The sequence below is a fragment of the Nannospalax galili genome, unplaced genomic scaffold (assembly GCF_000622305.1).
Source record: "Nannospalax galili isolate Female #2095 unplaced genomic scaffold, S.galili_v1.0 scaffold351, whole genome shotgun sequence".
NCBI lineage: Eukaryota > Metazoa > Chordata > Mammalia > Rodentia > Spalacidae > Nannospalax > Nannospalax galili.
In genome coordinates this window covers 1,161,382-1,179,443 of record NW_008330327.1, presented here as the reverse complement: position 1 = coordinate 1,179,443, position 18,062 = coordinate 1,161,382, and the positions used below count along the sequence as shown (strand labels likewise).

At 37.1% G+C, this 18,062-nt stretch overlaps 1 protein-coding gene across 10 annotated transcripts in view; it reads left to right on the top strand.

Annotated features, from left to right (window-relative positions):
* Positions 1-1,606: 1,606 nt before the first annotated feature.
* The window catches only part of Mbnl1 (muscleblind like splicing regulator 1), a 136,964-nt gene continuing 120,508 nt past the window's right edge, over positions 1,607-18,062 (top strand). For 4 of the 10 annotated variants that reach the window (XM_008844786.3, XM_008844725.3, XM_017801076.2 and 1 more), the window contains exons 1-2: positions 1,611-1,824; positions 1,984-2,999. In XM_008844786.3, the coding sequence (XP_008843008.1) occupies positions 2,826-2,999 (174 nt within the window). In that variant the 5' untranslated portion in view covers positions 1,611-1,824; positions 1,984-2,825. Of the gene's footprint in view, positions 1,825-1,983; positions 3,000-18,062 lie in introns of all 10 variants that reach the window. The other 6 variants (XM_017801067.2, XM_008844708.3, XM_008844689.3 and 3 more) reach the window with 3 other exon arrangements.

Sequence of the window (18,062 nt, the reverse complement as noted above, 5' to 3'; positions counted from 1 at the left end):
TGTGTGTGTGTGTGTGTGTGTGTGTGTGTGTGTGTGTGTATGTGTGTTATTTTTATGTCCTCGGGTAACCACAGCCCTGAGGGTAGTGCTTGACCATTTACTTGCCCATGGTTTCACAAGTCTGTCAACTTTTCATCACTGTTCTCAAGTTGCCCAGATGAGTTGTGTTGCTTTTGCTCTGTGAAGTGTCGTCTGTGGGTCCGATATATTAGGAAATGAAACACTGGACAGACCTGCAGATACCATTCAGAAATGGTGATTAGGTATGTAAGTGAGCAGAGATGAGGAAATGGCATCTTGTCTGATCTTAAGGGTTATACACGGCCGATGAAGTGTTGAGCTTGTGGACTAAAGTCTGGTAGCACATGTGGTTTGTGCTGAAGCCATGGAGGTGCTGGGAAATTCTGAACGCAGAGCAAAGACTCAGAATGGTAGACACGTGGAATGTGCCAGAACTGACCCTGTTTCATGGACAATTTGAGAACTTTTCGAAAACAGGCATAGCTCTTGAACACTGAGACTAGTCACTTCTTTTAGACTCCATAAAATAGTATAGTATTTTCCAAATACAAGTAGTTAAAAGTTTTTGTAAATAGTATTAAGAATGATAGTATCAATAGAAAGGAATTATACTAGATACTCATGTTTTTAGCATAGATGTATCCCTATTTTTTAACTTCCAAAATTAAAAATATACCATCTACCACTACCCCCTGAAACAGTGAGTGTGGTTAGACCCTTTTAGGGTGTGTTGTTGCCTGTCAGAGTGTGAAAATGACAAAGCTGTGCTGTCTCCATTGACAACGTTCAGAAGGAAAACAAACCAAAATTAAAGTGTGCTTTTATTTCTGTAACTAGTAAATTTTTTGAAAAAGTTTTTCCTCTTGATTGAAAGGAAGAGTAAGCTGTTAAAAAGCAGAACTGCTCTGTTCTAAGCAGTGGTCTCGCCCCACTGAGTTAACAGATCATGAGGCTCTCTTGGCCCCCACCCTCCGGCGTCCTGTGGGCTCCAGCCTCTGAAGTGCATCCTGCTGCCCAAATCGAATTGCTCACTTAATAATTAATGTTCCTGCGATGGAATCACTTTCTCCCTTGAGGTTGACTTCAGATTTGCAGACACACGGACAACACTGTAGTCCTTATTCTCCCCACAAGACCTCAGCTTCTGCTTTAAAAATGTCGGAATAAAGGATGCTTTTGTTCATATCTCGCCTGCCTGTGACATATTGACAAAGTGTCTGCTGGCTGAATGGAATAGTTTTACAGTATGAGTGCTGCTTTCAGCGGAGGGGCAGGACTTGGGCTCTAGAAGGAAGTGAATTGGATAGGTCAGGAGAATGTACCATTTGTAAACACCCCTTTCGTTTTTATTCACGTGTCAGGACAGCAGCAGCAGGCTGCTCCGTGTCCATCCCTGCACAGAGCCAGAGGGAAAGCAGCTTGGACATCAGCTGCAGTTTTTAAACCTTGCTTTTCATTCCCCAGTAGGGATTGTCAAGTGCTTGGACTTGCTTGAGGGGCTGTTTTGAAACTAACATGGTTTAGTCCACTAACTGCATGTTGGGTAAATTCAAAACCCACATGCTCGTCCTCTTGCAGTGGAATAAGTCACATCTGATGGACATTTTCTGTGCTTATAGCATAGTAATGAACGTCTGACAGGCACGACCTTTCATAAGACAGCCCACACTATTGGCTTTCTGCCCAGAGTATTGCTGCAACACTATCTGTGATTGGTTATCTTTCTATCATGCATTGCTTCACAAGGGGAAACGGCCCCCTTTTTTAATAAATCTACGATGGCTGGCTGCAATATGCCTCACTGTAAGTATTTTGTGTGTGTGCCTGTGTGTGAGAGAGAGAAGGAGAGGGAGGCTGACTTTGACTACGACTTGGTCTGGTGTCACATGGCAAGGTTGTGGTACTATAGGACATCAGTCAAGTGCTACTTAGTAAATCTTAACCTATCTCTTTTTTCTACAGGTTGGTACTAAGAAGTGCCTTTCCTGACGTCTCTGCTGCTTGGAACCGCTTCTAGAGCAGTCTCTGCTTTTTGCCTTGCTTGCTGCCAGCTAGACTGTGACGACAGCACATCCGCCCTCCACCTCTAGCCAGACACCCCCATTTCTACTTAGAATCAAGAGAAAAGCTCTAAGTATCTGGCCCTGCCCTAGGCTGCTTTAGTTTTAAAGAAAAGTTTGCTGAAAAAGTAAGATACCTTCTGCCAGGAAATCAAGGAGGAAAAAAAAAATCATTTTCTTGATTTTGCTCTAAACTGCTGCATCTGTCTATGCCAAACTAATCAATATCGATTGTACCACCAACTCCATCGCAAATCCCGCTGTGAGGAGAGTCCCTGTCAGACAACTTTGCTGAGAGCAGCTTGGAAATTCCGTGTCAGAGGGTCTGCCACGTTTTCATGCTTGCATCCTGGGTTCCAAATTGGCACTGGGAAGGGGTTACAGAGCACAAGGCTGACTCCAGGCCTTCCTTTAAACATCCATCTACTTACAATCCTGGTATTTCTCTAAAAACCAAAACTTCTTTGAATTAACAGTTTCATGCTGTGAATTTCTAGTGGGAGATCTTTTCCTTCATATTGAAATCACAATTTTCCATGTACTTTTAGAGCAGGGAGTGGGAAAAGTCTTTTGGAGGGGACGTTTTCAACATCACGTCACAGTTTTAAGTTTTATCAGTTCTTTTTCATTTAGTTTTTTGGGGTTTTTTTTTTGGTTGTGGTCGCTGATTTTTTTGTTTGTTTTTTTGAGGGGGGTTGGGTTTGTTGGTTTCACTGAACATTTAACTACCTGTAAAATCTAAACATGGCTGTCAGTGTCACACCAATTCGGGACACAAAATGGCTAACACTGGAAGTGTGTAGGGAGTTTCAAAGGGGAACTTGCTCACGGCCAGACACGGAATGTAAATTTGCACATCCTTCGAAAAGCTGCCAAGTTGAAAATGGACGAGTAATCGCCTGCTTTGATTCACTGAAAGTGAGTAAATATTATATACTTTTAAGGATATGCAATAATTGGATAAGGGGTGTGGACACACAGTCCTCTGCGTTGGGGATTATGGATTGCTTTGTTAATACTTTAGTTATATGGCGTGTTCTGATTCATGATTGGACTGGACACTTTATGAGATGTCATAGGACCAAGTCTGGCCAAACTTTGTTATAAATATCTTTGTCAGTTCTTTAATGCCACGGTATATTTTTTTTTTTTCTGGAGCAGAAAGTGTTGATGTATTGACGTAGCTGTTACTTAGTAATAGCAATGTCAGAATCTTTGTTTGGGAATGATACATGCTGTGTTCAGCACTTTCATATATTATAATAAGGCTAAGTCAATAGCTGAATGAATATGAGTTGTTTTCCTTTGCTGATGAAGGTGTTGAACTACTATTAAAAAAATAAACCCAGCAGATTCAAAATCAGCTATGGATGGATTTTTTTACTCTTAGTATTTTGACATTTTAGATTTTCTATGAGATTATTTTAGGGACAAAAGCTGTGTACTTTTGTTGCATTCTGTATGACTAGAAGTAAGATTTTTTACTGTTGCTATATAGAGTATCTTATTGGAAGCTCAAACTTTGTTGAATGTGGATTTTATAAATAAGTACAAACTTCTAAGTACTGTGGTTCATTGGATTTTTCAAGTTCAGAATTCTGGTTGAGATAATGTAGCCACTCATTTTCTAGTAGTGATATTTACTCATTTCTGTTTATAATGTTCTTGGTCAGAAGTGTTAAAAGTTACCATTTGTGGGCATCATGCTATAAAATGGTTACATATTTCTTGACATTTAAAATGTCATTGGATTTGTAATCAGGTATCAAGTTTGAAATGGACCTTTTACAAGATAGCACACATGAGTTTATTATGAAATACAAGGTCAAGACTAGAAATGTGTTCTGAAGTGTGTTCAACCTGTGTGGTTTAATCAAATGGATTCTGAATTCCAAATGCCTCAGATTCATTCCTTGATTTTTTTTGAAGTTGGGATTCCCATTGTATGTGGATCTGCAGAGAAGTGAAAGCCTCACAGATCCGTTTGTCTTTTTCAGAACCAATGGAGCTATAATAGCAATGTCTTCTTAAATCATACCGGGGTGAGTTAAGGGCTGTTTCAATCGGTTGCTTCTTGGTTCACTTTGGGATTGTCACTTTCCCAAATTTTTTGCCAAATATTTCAAGGATACCATTTTCAGGATAGGATAAAGGGAGTTGTTAGTAACCACAGAAGTATATTAAGAAAGTAGATTGTAAGTTAAGCTCTAGAGACCAATAAGCAGAAGTTATAAATCACTACTGCCCCCCACCTTTTCTTTGAAAGGCATTAATAAAGGGCACAGCGTTTGTACCTTTGTGAACATGTAATCTTAAATTCATGCTTACCAGTTCAGGTATAATTAGAGGCAGAGACCCATAAAATGAGGAGCAAAGGGCTAATTGCTCTTGTCGGTTACCAGCTGTGTCTATAAGTAACCCCTTTCGACCCAATTCCTAGTAAATCCAGTTTTTAACCCTATAGACAATTGGTGGTGCTCTCCTCATAGTGAAATGAAGGACATTAAATTTGGTGGTGGCATTGAGTGGCTTCACAGAAGACCTGTCTGCTCAGTGTTTGGAAACACTATGAAACATTAATATTCAGTTGCTATTTTTCCATCTCCAAATATTTCTTTAGTTACTGCTCACTTGTGGCACAAAACAGTTTCCCTTTGAGTAAATTGACAGCAGAGCTTACTGCAAGGCTCTGTGGTTAACAAAATTAAACTGCATATCAAGGACTTTTTTAAAAATAAGAAATCATGTCAGGATTTTAAACTTATTTATGAAGTGAATTCATTATAGGAACTAATAGGTGCAAACTTTGACTTTTCCTTTGAATTTCTAAGAAATACTGACATTTTAGTTTTAAAATTTGGTAAAATACTTTTAATTTGAATAGAGGGACAAATAAATACAGATTTATTTATGATAGAGTTTTATAGCCAGACAACAACTTTTTAAACTTCAATGGAGTAACTATGTTAAGAATCAGTCAAAATATTCTTGGATATGCAATAAAGTATTCATGTTTCCAAAACAATGTTTCATGTGTAACTGATAAAATACATGAATCCTACCTTTTGGGTAGTAATCTTCTGGTATTCAATTTTGTGGCTAAAATAGGCCCAAAACATATCTTAAAACAGCTAAAATATCTGCATGACTCATGTTTGAAGTTCTGAAAATTGGGAGCTTTCTGAGGCTCGCCTGCCAGTGACCAGATCATCTGATTGTTTCAGAACTAACAGAAGGAATTTAGAAAACTTATAATATCCTGACTTCTTTAATGAAATGTATTCTATATTTTACTTTAATTTTTCTTCCAGCCTTTTTTGAGTTCTTGAGCCCTGAGATGGAGGTAGCTTGTGTCATCTACTATTTTTAGAAAGTTAAGAAAGCAAACCAAATACTCTGCAAGAGGACCCTGTGAAATGGCTGCACCCTTCAGCTCTGCTCTTTCAGACTTTGGCTGGGCTCCCAGGTGACTTAGGTTTATTGCTGACTTCTGGTTGGAAGAGGAGAATTTATTTCATTAAAACAATAACAACAACAAAACCCCAAACAAGTTGAACAATAGAAGAAAGTGTTTATCTAAAAGATATCAATGGACATTTTACTAATGGGAAGACCCTCAGCTCATGGGATTCCCTTCGCATGCTGCTGATTTGAAGCTTTAAAGATCTAACCTAGCTTACATAAATGTGCTACAGGAAAGTATGTAATTCTGCCTCAAATGAGATTGTGTGATAGGGAGAAGTAGGTGTTAAGTTCATCAGAATGAGAGTCATAAAAACAAAATCTGAATAACAGATTGAGTGTATAAATTAAATACCAGCTAAACACTTCATTCTTTAGTTTTTATTTTGCGCTTGCAGTTTTAATTTACCAGAGTCTAAGAGTACATTCTGTTTGTGGCTGGCTGGAAGTGCTTACAAATTGCATATTTGGGTGGACTAGTGATTTCAGATATCCAGAAGAGTTCACAAAGTATAGTATTTTATGCTGAAGGGAGTTTTTTTTTTTGTCTTATGGCTTACAAATGGGATACCAAAAGAGAAAAAAGACTGAAGGGAAAATTCTAGCACTACAAGCCTCCATTAGGGTGATACTATGTCAGAATATTTCTAATGTTAACGGTACGGTGCCTACTCTGTTATGATCACTCAGCCTCAGAATTCATAGTTTATGTAAAAAGAGTCAATAGGGCATATTTTCGTGGATGTGGAATTTATTATAGTCCCCAAAATGAAGCTTTGACTATATAATCAATAGAAATAAACATTGTGTACCAGATAAGTGCCTTTCAAGTGTTTCTAAAGTTTTTTTGTTGTTGTTGTTGTTTTGGTCTTTTTGAGACAGGGTCTCCCCAGCTGTCCTGGAACTCACTATGTAGACTAGGCTGGCCTTGAACTAACAGAGATCTGCCTGCCTTTGCCTCCCAAGTGCCCAAGTGCTGGGATTAAAGATGTGTGTGATCACGCCTGGCTGTTTCTAAAGTTTTATCTATTCATCTCTGGGTGGTAGTTGTGAGTGAGGTTCAGTGCAGCCTGTATATTTACAATCAGTTTTCTAAAATTCTAGCAAAGGTCATCTACTTTTGAAAACTTTAGTTACTTATTCTCTTAATAAATGGAGTGATTTTAGGATCATTAAACATACATTTCACTGTTACACAAGTTCATTGCTCTGTTGATGAAACTTATCACAGCCACCTCAGAGATCAGATTTTATTGTGGAGTAGAACATGGACTCAAGAGCACTTGGAAGTGTCTCTGAAGATAGAAGAATATACAAAGTATAGAAATTAGGAGCTAGAAAACATGCAAATATGTATATGTACAGGTAAAGAGGCAGCTGACAGTCTCAGTATCAGCTTAATCAGTTTTCTGATGGCCACATCTGGATAGATAGCATACCTGGATTTAATAAGGGGATCCCACAGTGAGTGCAGTTAATTTTAGAATGTTTTCCATTATTAGCACAATATATATTCACCCTAGAAATTGTTGGTATTATTACTTTTTTTCCTAAGCCACCTGTATAGCCTTTTCATCATACCTTTAAGAAAGTTTTCATTGATAATCCTGGAAAAATGATACATTCAAGATACACATGTGCTAGACAAACCATTCATTTGTAAACTGAAATTTTAACTAAGTAGGTTCATACTTGGAATACCTTTGGTTAAACTTTTTTGGTTGGTTGTTTGCTTGCTGATGGCTTCTCACATTTGATGTTACAAATCTTATAGATTGTTACTCTCTGTATTTTGGAGCTCTCTAGACACATGCATTCATTGTGTCCTTTAGCGATGGGCTGATACAGCAGCTCTTTGTTCACCCCCAGCGTCTTTGGAGATGATCTAACTAAGGCATAAACTTGTAACGCAGTTTGTTTTCTTACAAGTTCACGTTGTATTCCCTATGCAGAGCCTTCACAAAGTTGGGGATAATTTCCAGAGCCTATGGGACCACATCATCAGTTCTGACAGGAACCTTTCTTTTTTAAAAATTTATTTTTATTTTATATGTATGAGTGTTTTGCCAGCATCTATGTTGGTGTATCACATGCTCTTGGAGGCCAGAAGAGGACTTTGGATCCCCTGGAACTGGAGTTAATGGATGGTTGTTAGCCATCATGTGGGTGCTGGGAACTGAACCCAGGGCTTCTACAAGAGTAACTAGTGTTCTTAAAAGTCCTGGGAAGTTTTCTTTTATGAGATGCTTAATAGCTGTAGCTGATTCCATAACACTGATAATAACTGTATCCATCTGCCTATTCACGTTATTAAAGTCGTTAAATGAAGATATTTTTTAAGTGAGTAAATATTTTAAACTATTGGACAAAAAAAGAAATTTAGCAGGTTTTGCTTAAAGCGACTTACGGCACAAATTCTAAGACTATTTTGATTCCTGTTGTAAGATTTTAGTGCGCTGATGTTTTTTCTCATTCTGTCTTGCTTCAGTGTGTGAGCGTGACAGACCAAACTATTTAACACAAAGCAGTCTGTATGTAAACAGGTTCAAAGTTTACCTGTATTTCAGACAACTACAGCTACTCAACTTCTGAGTCTATTCAGTAGCCTCATAGCAATTCCGTGTAGGAAGGCTGTAAATCCATACAATGTAGGGTAAATCTGCTGCCAAGGGAGTGTCATATGAACCCAGTTCACACAAGAGGCAAAACAGCCAGTTGCTTCTCAGACCCAAAGATACCTAGGGACCTACATCGGGAAGCTTATCCTGTCATTTTCCTTGCCAAGGGAAAGTGAGGGGTTTTAGCTATCAACATCACTAATCCCTTACCTTTCATGCTGAGCAATGTCTCTGCCTTCCCACAGACTTAGACAAAGCTTCTTATTTTCTTACAAAGAGATCCTATTGAGAAAATTTTGAGTCTTTTTTAAACTTTAGTAGAAACACATTCTGTGCTTTTAGATAAGGGAATAATTTTCCATGTTTAATACATAGGTCAGAATTCACGAGAGTCACTAGAAATGGGTAACTAAATAGGTGACCTTTGACTGCAGTACTGATAGAGATTAACATGTAGAAAAAAGTGATAGAAAGGCTTCAGTTAAAATACTTAGTTGTTTAGCATATTGTGTATTAGAATATTAATTTCTCTGTGAATTTTCCAGAAACAGTAACTTCTAAACAATATTAATTCTAGTAAGCACTTATTTTAACACTTATTTACAATATACTAAACAATTACAGAAGTTTTTATCAAATACAATACTTTTGTACAAATATTACCAAATACACATCTACTTACATCAGTGCTATTCTTTTGTCATATTAATTTTTAAAAATCTTTTACTTAATTTCTTGTTATAGGTAAAGCTTTTGGTATTGTAAGGGCTTGTATTTTGAAAATCAGTGACAGTTCCTAAACTATAGAACACATTATATACTATGATTTGATTGGCAGACTAATTTCAGGACATCTTTGGGCACTGGCCATCGTTAACCTTTGGTCTTTTGTTAACACTGAGATTTTTCCAACTCTTTAACCATTCAGTTTCAGAACTGTTGATTCTGATCTCTATTTCTCTAAGAGTCGCACAGAAATGACTTAGACATTTCATCTGTACAAATTACATTTAGCATTGAGTAACACTCCACAACATTTGGCACAGCAAATTAAGGGTTTGAATTTCAGTTATCTAGACTGGCTTGGTGACGCTGAGAAACACTTCTTCCAAACTTAGCACTACTTCAGGGTTGTAGCATGGCCTCAGCAGCACCAGGCACCCGTGATTGTTCCAGGAAGCAGGAAAAAGAAAGAGGAAAAGAGACCACACTCAAGTCCAGTCAGAATCCATTTAACAGTGACCTTCCGAGCTTCACCGGTGATTTATCCTGGCCTATCACTGTTGGGGACTATAACCTTTAACTGTGCCATGATTAAACCCAGGTCTCAGATAAGTTGCGAGGGGAGACTGGAAGGTGGGTAGAGCAGTCACCAGGGATTGAAAACTCATCATTACTTTGTTTCGGTTACTCAGTCAGTAAAATCTGACATGTCACAATGATCTGAGTTTTACTTATATAGAAAAATAAGACTGCTTGCCCTTTTCCTTTCCTCTCCCTTTCCTAGTGGGGTGTGTATATATTTGTATTCCAAGTTTCTCACTTGCATGTCTCAGAGACAGATCCCAACTAGATTTTTATGGCTGAAGATCCTATTACCACTCTAATGTCTATTTGTACTTCCCTGTCCAAATACAGTTTTTATTTCTTTGATATTGAGTTAAATACTATGAGTTAATAGTTGCTGAATTATTCTGTCTTGGTTGGTGTCTTTGGTGCTTTATTTGATGATACTGTTAGGCTCTACAATTCTTTGATACAGTATCTGGCATTACTCCCACTTAACAGATGCACACAGTGAAAGATACAGAAGCCAGGTATAGCTCAGTTGGATCCATCAGTAAGCTGTGGACATGAAACCTGGTAGTCTGATTTCAAAGCCTGCACTTTAGCACATCACTACCAAGCATTGCTTTTCAACTTACATACCCATGTTCTGAGAATTCAGCAAAGAAATCACACAGCAGTGCTTAGACATGACAATGCCTATCTAAAGCAAATTGAAGGCACAGGGCATACGAAAGTAAATACTCAGACATAATTACGTTTTAAGTTTACAAGTAGTTCAAGCAGAGACTCCAGGTAACAGGAAGGTTGCTGGTGCCAGCTTCCAAAGAAATATCTGGTCTGTAAATTGTGGTCATATAGGAAAATGTTTTTAAGTTAACCATCTTAGATCAGTGCCACTGTAGGAGCTAGATAGCTGCCTCTCAATGTATATAAAGAAAAATGTCTCAATGTTTTCTTTAGCTAGAAAGTATTTTTCCACAGAACCAAATGCATTTAAATCACCAGGCCCACACTGAGAAACCAAAGTAACCATAGGATTCTTGAGTTACGCTTTAAACCTCTGGCTATTAATTATACTCAGTAGACCCCACAGATACATTGTGAGCATCATTCTTTTCATAAATCTTAAATATAATTGATATCATAGACTCTAACTGCTTTTGTCTAACTGTTTAGAGAAGTAACAGTTGGGGTTGGAACAAAGTTCTGAGAGTTGGGCCTGGTATATTGGAGGTGTCCTTTCCCAAGCTCCTGGGACATTGCAGGCCAGTGGTGGGTTCCAGCTCCAGCTTTGGGCTAACCTTGTGTCCTGCAGGTGGTCTTCAAGGGCAGAGAAAGAGACTGTGTAAGCTTTCTATAGGTGTCACCCCCAGGGTGGGAAGGCTTCTTTGTCAGAGTCTTCCAGGAGCTGTCCTGACCAGGATGAACTATGGCATTTGCTGTTCAGATCCTTCTTTTGTCTTCCTAAAAGCATTAGAAGTGAGCTTGCTTCAGTGCTAGTCCTTTGTGAGCACAGCAGCAGTGGTGGGATAGGTGGAGATGATGAAAATATCAAAATGAAAACATTTGCTTTCTTCACATTTTATTATATATTAAGAGTCAAGCATTTTGGAGGTTTGGGGCATGAGGATTCAGTAATTCAAAGAAGATAACTTACGTATACTCTGTCTCAAACTCTGGGATAAAAATACAGTTATGCTGAGGCTGACTGTCCACAGGGAGATCTGTTTCAGGAGGAAGTGGAACAAAGGTTAGAGGGGTCAGGATGCAGACTAGGAACAGAAGCTTCAAAGCAGGAATTGGAGAGTCAGCATAGGAGCAACCTACAAATGTGTGGAGAGAAATGGCAGTCGTGTTTCATCTTTACACTTTTCTCTGCTTTCTTACAACTACTAACTCTGAGACCACAAATGGGAACAGAGCAGGAGAGAATTCCCAGTAAGCTGGATCCAGAAACCTCAGGCCCTACGGCCAAGGCAGCTCTCTGGATGACCTTGCTCTGATGGAAATACTGTATTTTAACCCAAGGTCATGGTCTCAGGGCCAGAATTCTTCTGAAGCTCTCTGGGTTATCTAGCAGTATCTGTGTTGTAGTTTATGCTAGTATGAGTTTGAGGCTTGACTACCAGGTCCCAAGCTCGGTTTTCTCAAGTCGCACATGACTCTGGTATGAAGTTAGAATTTATCTTTCTGCCTGCAATCCATACTTACAGAGCTGCTTATACCTAGGTCCAGGATGTTCTTACATAAGGTAGGCAGCATCTGCAGTTAATAGCTGACAGTAAATTACACAAAGGAAAACATGGAAAATTAAAGTTAGGAAGCTGAGGAGTTTTTCTGCCATTTTCCATTTCTGCACAGATATGGACATAATCAGTGTTTGGGGTCCGCTTGTGATGGGTGAATTACTTCTGTAATTCATTCTTTTCCATATTGCTGCATTCAGATGATAATTTGCTTTCAGAAATCATTGCTCATCTAATATTCCAAAATCGTCCATAGACTGAAAATAAGTCTAGTGGCATGTCCCAATTGAGAAAGCTTTTATAACTAGACAGATCCAGCTTACAGAGGGCCAAAATAAAGGAAAAAAAAAGAAAGAAAGAAAGAAAAAAAAAAGGAAAAAAAAAGAAAGAAAGAAAGAAAGAAAGAAAGAAAGAAAGAAAGAAAGAAAGAAAGAAAGAAAGAAAGAAAGGCTTTGGAGAAAGCCAAATTCCAAATTCCTCTTTGGTAGAGGACATGGTTTTGCAAAAGATAATTCTCCTTAAAGGGAGGCAACCAAGGAATGAACCGTGAAGAAAGAAATAACACAAAGAATTCATTTATATAAAGATCTTGTTAAGAAAGAGCTGTGTTCTGAGTAAACCGTCCTCACATTATCTCACAGATCTTCATGGCTAAGTGGTAACTAATGAAATCTAAGTCTAGCCACGAGAAAAGATTATCATCGGAATTTTATTTGTTGGACCTTCTTTTTTTATCTTATGAACTTCAACTGCCAGATATTGTTTCTCATGAATCACAGCAGAGTAATAAAGGGAAGAAATGTCCACATAACAAACCCAAATATAAGTAAAAACCAAAATAAGCAAAAAATTTTAAAAATCTAAAAAATATATTATTCATATTTAAGAAGAGTCATTTATGTTGTAAATATTTTTACAGTTGAATCTATTTAAGTAGCTTCTCTAATACTTTTGATCCATGATCGAAGTTTAGGTTTTAATATGTACCATATAATACTCAGGCTTAAATATGCAGAGTAAGAAATGCAAAATATACACAGAATGAATTTTGTTTTAGCATCTTTATTATTGATTGTTGGCATCTGTATTCTACTAAGAATAAATAATGCTAGGGAAGAGATTCTCATGAGAAATATGTACATATTTTACAGTAAAGGTTTAATTAAGAACATAAGGGGCAGGGATGGTGAGTCAGTAGTTAAGAACACTAGTATACAAGCATGAGACCTGAGTTCAAATTCCAGCACTTCCACAAAAAGCCAGGCACTTATAAATCCATCATTTGGGGGTGATGACAGGCCTATCCCAGAAGCTCCCTATCTGGGTGAAAAGGCAAGCTTCTGGTTCAGTGAGAGACACTGTCTCAAGGCAGTAAGAATAGTTACATGTGTGCCGCATAGATGACGACACCCCCCCACAGAATGGTCCAAAGTATATGACACCCATACATCTTAGACGAAGGAAAAGTCTCAATTCTTATTTTCTCTGTTCATTACCTGTTATACTAGACATTATGCACTCCTACTGTAAGAGTGAAAACCACACAAAGTTTTTCCTCTTTGAGTGTTGATAGACTAATGGTTGTTATAACTGAAGTTTCAACAAAGTTCAGCAAAGAGTCAAATGATCATAAAATAAGTTCTTCTTAGTCTTCAATTTCTAAATGCCCCAAATATCAAAACAGAATGCACGTATACCCACATGAAGTTCAAGTAGGTATTAAGTGTCTTCATATGTCTCTTGAAGGTTTGGACTGAAATGTACTGAAGACATTTAATCAGTGTGTGATGTGTGGGTGAATTTCAGATATGATGACATGTGCTGCAAGATAGTCTTCATATGCGTATAAGAATGCTCACAGTGCTGGTTTTTATATAGTAAGAGAGTTCTACAGCTTACCACCAGAGTCTATAATTTTATGAGATGAACCTGAGTCAGATTGATTTTTAGGTAACACATAGAGAAATGATTAATTTTCCTCTACTGATTTGATCATCATCTATCAATTATATAAAGTACACAGCTGAGAATAGCTTACCTCTCCACGTTGTTTCCTCTCCAAGGTTACAGTCAAGAGGGAGTTAACCCAAGACTCAACAAGGCAATCTGCCCTTAGAGATTACACTTTGAGCCTTTATGCTGTGTAACTTGCTTAACCTATTAATACTGTGAAATAGTGTAACATCATCTTTTGCATAAAAATGCGTTTAATTTCTGAGTCTCTAGATGTGAGTATTGGACATACCTGGGCAGGTATTGGTTGAGTTACAGAAATTGCCTAAATTTAAGGTAAGTATACTTTTTAAAACATCTTCTTTCATATGTTTTCATAGGAATACCACCCATAATTATGTGCTGGTAAATTTTTCTCATTCGAAATATGAAACATTTTTAACCAGCAGTCTGATAATGTAGAATGTTCACTTCAGGTCAAGCTGCATTTACAATTTTATGCAACACACACAATGAGTGGTGTAGAAAATCGAAAATAGTCTGCTCTAGGGAGAAATACAGCCCATCAGAGGTTCCGGGGACTCAGCAGGGCTTGCGTGGCATAAAAGGGCAGTTGATAAGGTTCTGTCATTTCATTACCATCCTATTTCTTCTGGTTAAAATAGAATATCTCTTTTATTATTTGATGTTTATCTAAGTCCATACAACTGTAGATATCACTTTGTATGAGGCTAATACTACAAATTTGTGCATTTTCCTGGGATTTATAATACTGGAAAGCAAAATATGTGCCTCAAAAGCTTTGTTAAGCCTTAACTGTCTATGTGAAGTGAAAATTCAAGAGATGCCGTTCACACTTTCGACAGAGATTCCTGCTGTGTTTTCCTGTCATATGCTATACTTAATGTATTTATGACTTCTAATAATGACATTTCAAACCTTATCTAGGGTAAAATATTAGTAAATTTTGTTCTTTGTATATCTGTAATTTTTGCTTACTATACCAACAGTGACAAAATACATAGACCTAGTAATTATTCACATAACATATTTAGTACTTTAAAATAGTTCACTAGATTTTTTTTAGACTTTTGGATCATATGCAAAAATAAAAATGAGTACAAATGTAATACTTCTTGATTCCGTTTTGTTTATGATATGGTAAAAGGAGCATGTTCTAAAAACTTGGGCTTGAGAATGTTAAATAGCATCCTAGGCTTATGAAGTATATACTAAATAATAGTTTAAATTGTAACCCTGAACTCTTGTTAAAGAGATATCGATTAGTTATTAGTGTACATTCTGTGAATTTAGTGGTATATATCGCAACACATAATTATTCTTCCAGAGCAGTTCATTTCAACACCAAGAGATTGTATTACAAGGGTCTTTTCCCTGAGAATTAGCAGCTCTCTGCCTTAGTCATTTTCTCAAATGTATCAATTTAGGCAAATAGCCATTAAAAAATAGTTTATACAAAATTGAATGTAGAGCACAGATTCAATTTTTGGGTATAAGCCAAGCTCACTGTGCCTCCAAAACCACGTTGATTATGGGGAACAGTGAGCAATACTCTTTGTCTCTTAATTTTATTTCTTTGGTTGCTTTCTTCATCAATTTGCTGTGGGTTTAGTTTAGTTTTGCTTTTTTATGTCTCTTTTGGACTTTATGGTATTTTCCTTGGAATGGAATTTACCCTGAAAACTCCTACTACAAATAAATATTAATGCTGTGTATAATGAGAATGTGGCCATGTTCCTTTTAGACCTCTGTACCACTTCTAGAATTTTAAGCAAAGTAGAATCCCCAGAATTATCACAGAAAACATTATGCCAAAACTTACATAAGTCAGAAACAAAACAAAACAAAACAACCAAACTCACTTTCTGTAGTAAAGTCAAGACCCAGTAAATAGCTCAGCCAAGTATTTATTTAATTCCAAAGGATTTGTTGGTGACTTTATACCAATCTCTTTACTGTGCTGAGTTGTTGTCCTGTCTGTAACACGGATCTGATGCTTGCTTTGAAGGGTTCTGAGTATTCAGTAATATTTATTATGTCATATAAATCTCTTAATGTTGTATAAATAAGGAGTAGATGAGAACCATTACTATTTTTCTTGTCCAAATGCTGGAATTCCATCTATTATCATTTTCCTTTGTCTGTTTTGCATATTACACTGAAGGCAGTTATCTGTGTTGTATCATTGTAAAAATTTAAAATTACTTTCTGAGATATGTATGAATGCACACTGTGGACACAGTAGCTTATTTACTTATCCAAAATCAAGAGAAAATACCCCCAAAATTCTTAACCTGTCTATGATTTAAGTGAAGGAGGCAATATTAGTAGAATAATTCTTGTCTATTTCTAAAATTTATTTAATAAATGCATTTATCTGTGAGTGGAATTAGTTATAACCATCTGTTCTGGCCTTAATTCCACTTAAATCAAATACTTCATTAGCTTTATACTGTTCTACAATAAATAATTCACACTTGGTATAAATGTAATACATATATTTCCTCTGAAGACTTATAATTTTTCAAAATGTACAATTTATGTTTATTCAGTGAAGTACTTGTACAAAGTAGCATAAGTGTAAAGCCCGTTTTATCATGTTTTACTCTCTGAACCTTGCTCTTTTATATTTACTTCTTTGTAAACTATCCTCCCTCCGTCCCTCCCTCCGTCCCTCCCTCCCTCCGTCCCTCCCTCCCTCCCTCAGATATCTAAGGATAGCATCCAAACCCATCATATTCTGATGATCACAACCTCACATTTTCCTTTCATGGTTATTTGTGATTGATACTATCCAGTTTTAGTCTTTGAAATAATTCAAGATATCCAAAAGCATTATCCTAACTTGCAAGTTTGAGACTTTGACTTGGGTAAAAGAGTATCCGTTCGTTCTTGTTTTTATCAAGAGAAGAGCTTCTGTAAATGTTGATACTGGATTCTGATTGCAAATATGAGTTATGTATGGACTGATTGAGTGAGTCATGCTGCTGCCTTCTTCTTAAGGCTGTGATTGGTTATCGCCCATTCTGTACTGCAGCGTATTGATTTTGTGTGTGGTATGAGTTAACTGCATTACTTGATGTTGAAGGAGGATCAGATCTGTCTTCAGTGGAGTTGCTAGTAAGTTGTTTAATTGAATTGGCTATTTGAGGTTTTTAGCAAGTTGAGAAACAATTAGAGGAAAATCATAGAAGCACCTTTGAGGGCAGGAAACAGAATTCATTTTCATCCTTTTGGCAATTGTCAAAAGTGGTGCAATAATACCTTCCTGGAATTACGTAGTCAATTTGTATTTAGTTAGCAGATGTTTAAAACCTAAAATTCAACCTTTGTGTTTCCATAAAAGTCAAGGGTGGCCATACCACAAAATACTTAGGTTTTATGGTTTCATATGGAAGATATATTACAGGATCTGAAACAGGAAGAAAGACTGAGCTGCACGTGTGTGCCAATGCTGACACTTGGGTTAACTGTAAGAAAAGTAGGCTAAAGTTTAAGTTAGCAGGCAAATGGGGTTTGTTATATTTTGTATATGCCCTGGGTTGTTTTCTGCTCCATACTATACATTTTATTAAGTGTAAAAATGTAGGGATGATAATTACTTTTTTTGCCACTGATAATCTGATTTCCCAAACTTTAAGTGTGTATACGTGTCTGTGTGTGTGTGTGTGTGTGTTTGCATGTCTGTGGGTGCATGTGTGTATATGTGTATCTGAGTATGTGTGGAGACCAGAGTGTGATGGCAGATATGTTCCTCAGTTGCTCTCTATTTACTGAAGAAGGATCTCTTCTGAACCAAGAGCTCTTGGATTTGGCTAGTATAGATAGCCAACTTGCCCTGGGGATCTCCTGTCTTCATCTCCTGAATGGGCCTGAATTACAAACATCCATACCTGCCCCACTTTTATGTGGGTGCTGGGGATCCAAACTCGTCTTTACTGTTGCTTAGCAAGCATTTATTAACTGAGCAATCTATCTATCTATCTATCTATCTATCTATCTATCTATCTATCTATCATCTATCTATCATCTGTCTATATCATCTATTTATCTATCTATCTATCATCTATCTCTATCATCTATCTTCTTCTACCTATCATCTATCAGCCATCTATCTATCATCTATCAGTCATCTATCTTCTATCTATCGTCTATTTATCATCTGCTATCATCTATCAGTCATCTATCTATGTATATATTTACAAATGCAACATTAGAATAAGATTATGTTCACCTGCTCTGCTAATGAATGCTATTTTTGTTTTAGAAGCTTAGTTGGCTCTAATCCATGGAAAAGTTTTTACTTTCCATCAGCTCCAAGGTAGGAGCCAAACCAAAGTTAAACATTTCCAGCAGACTGACCTCTCTAGATAATGTCAACAGAGGGCAAA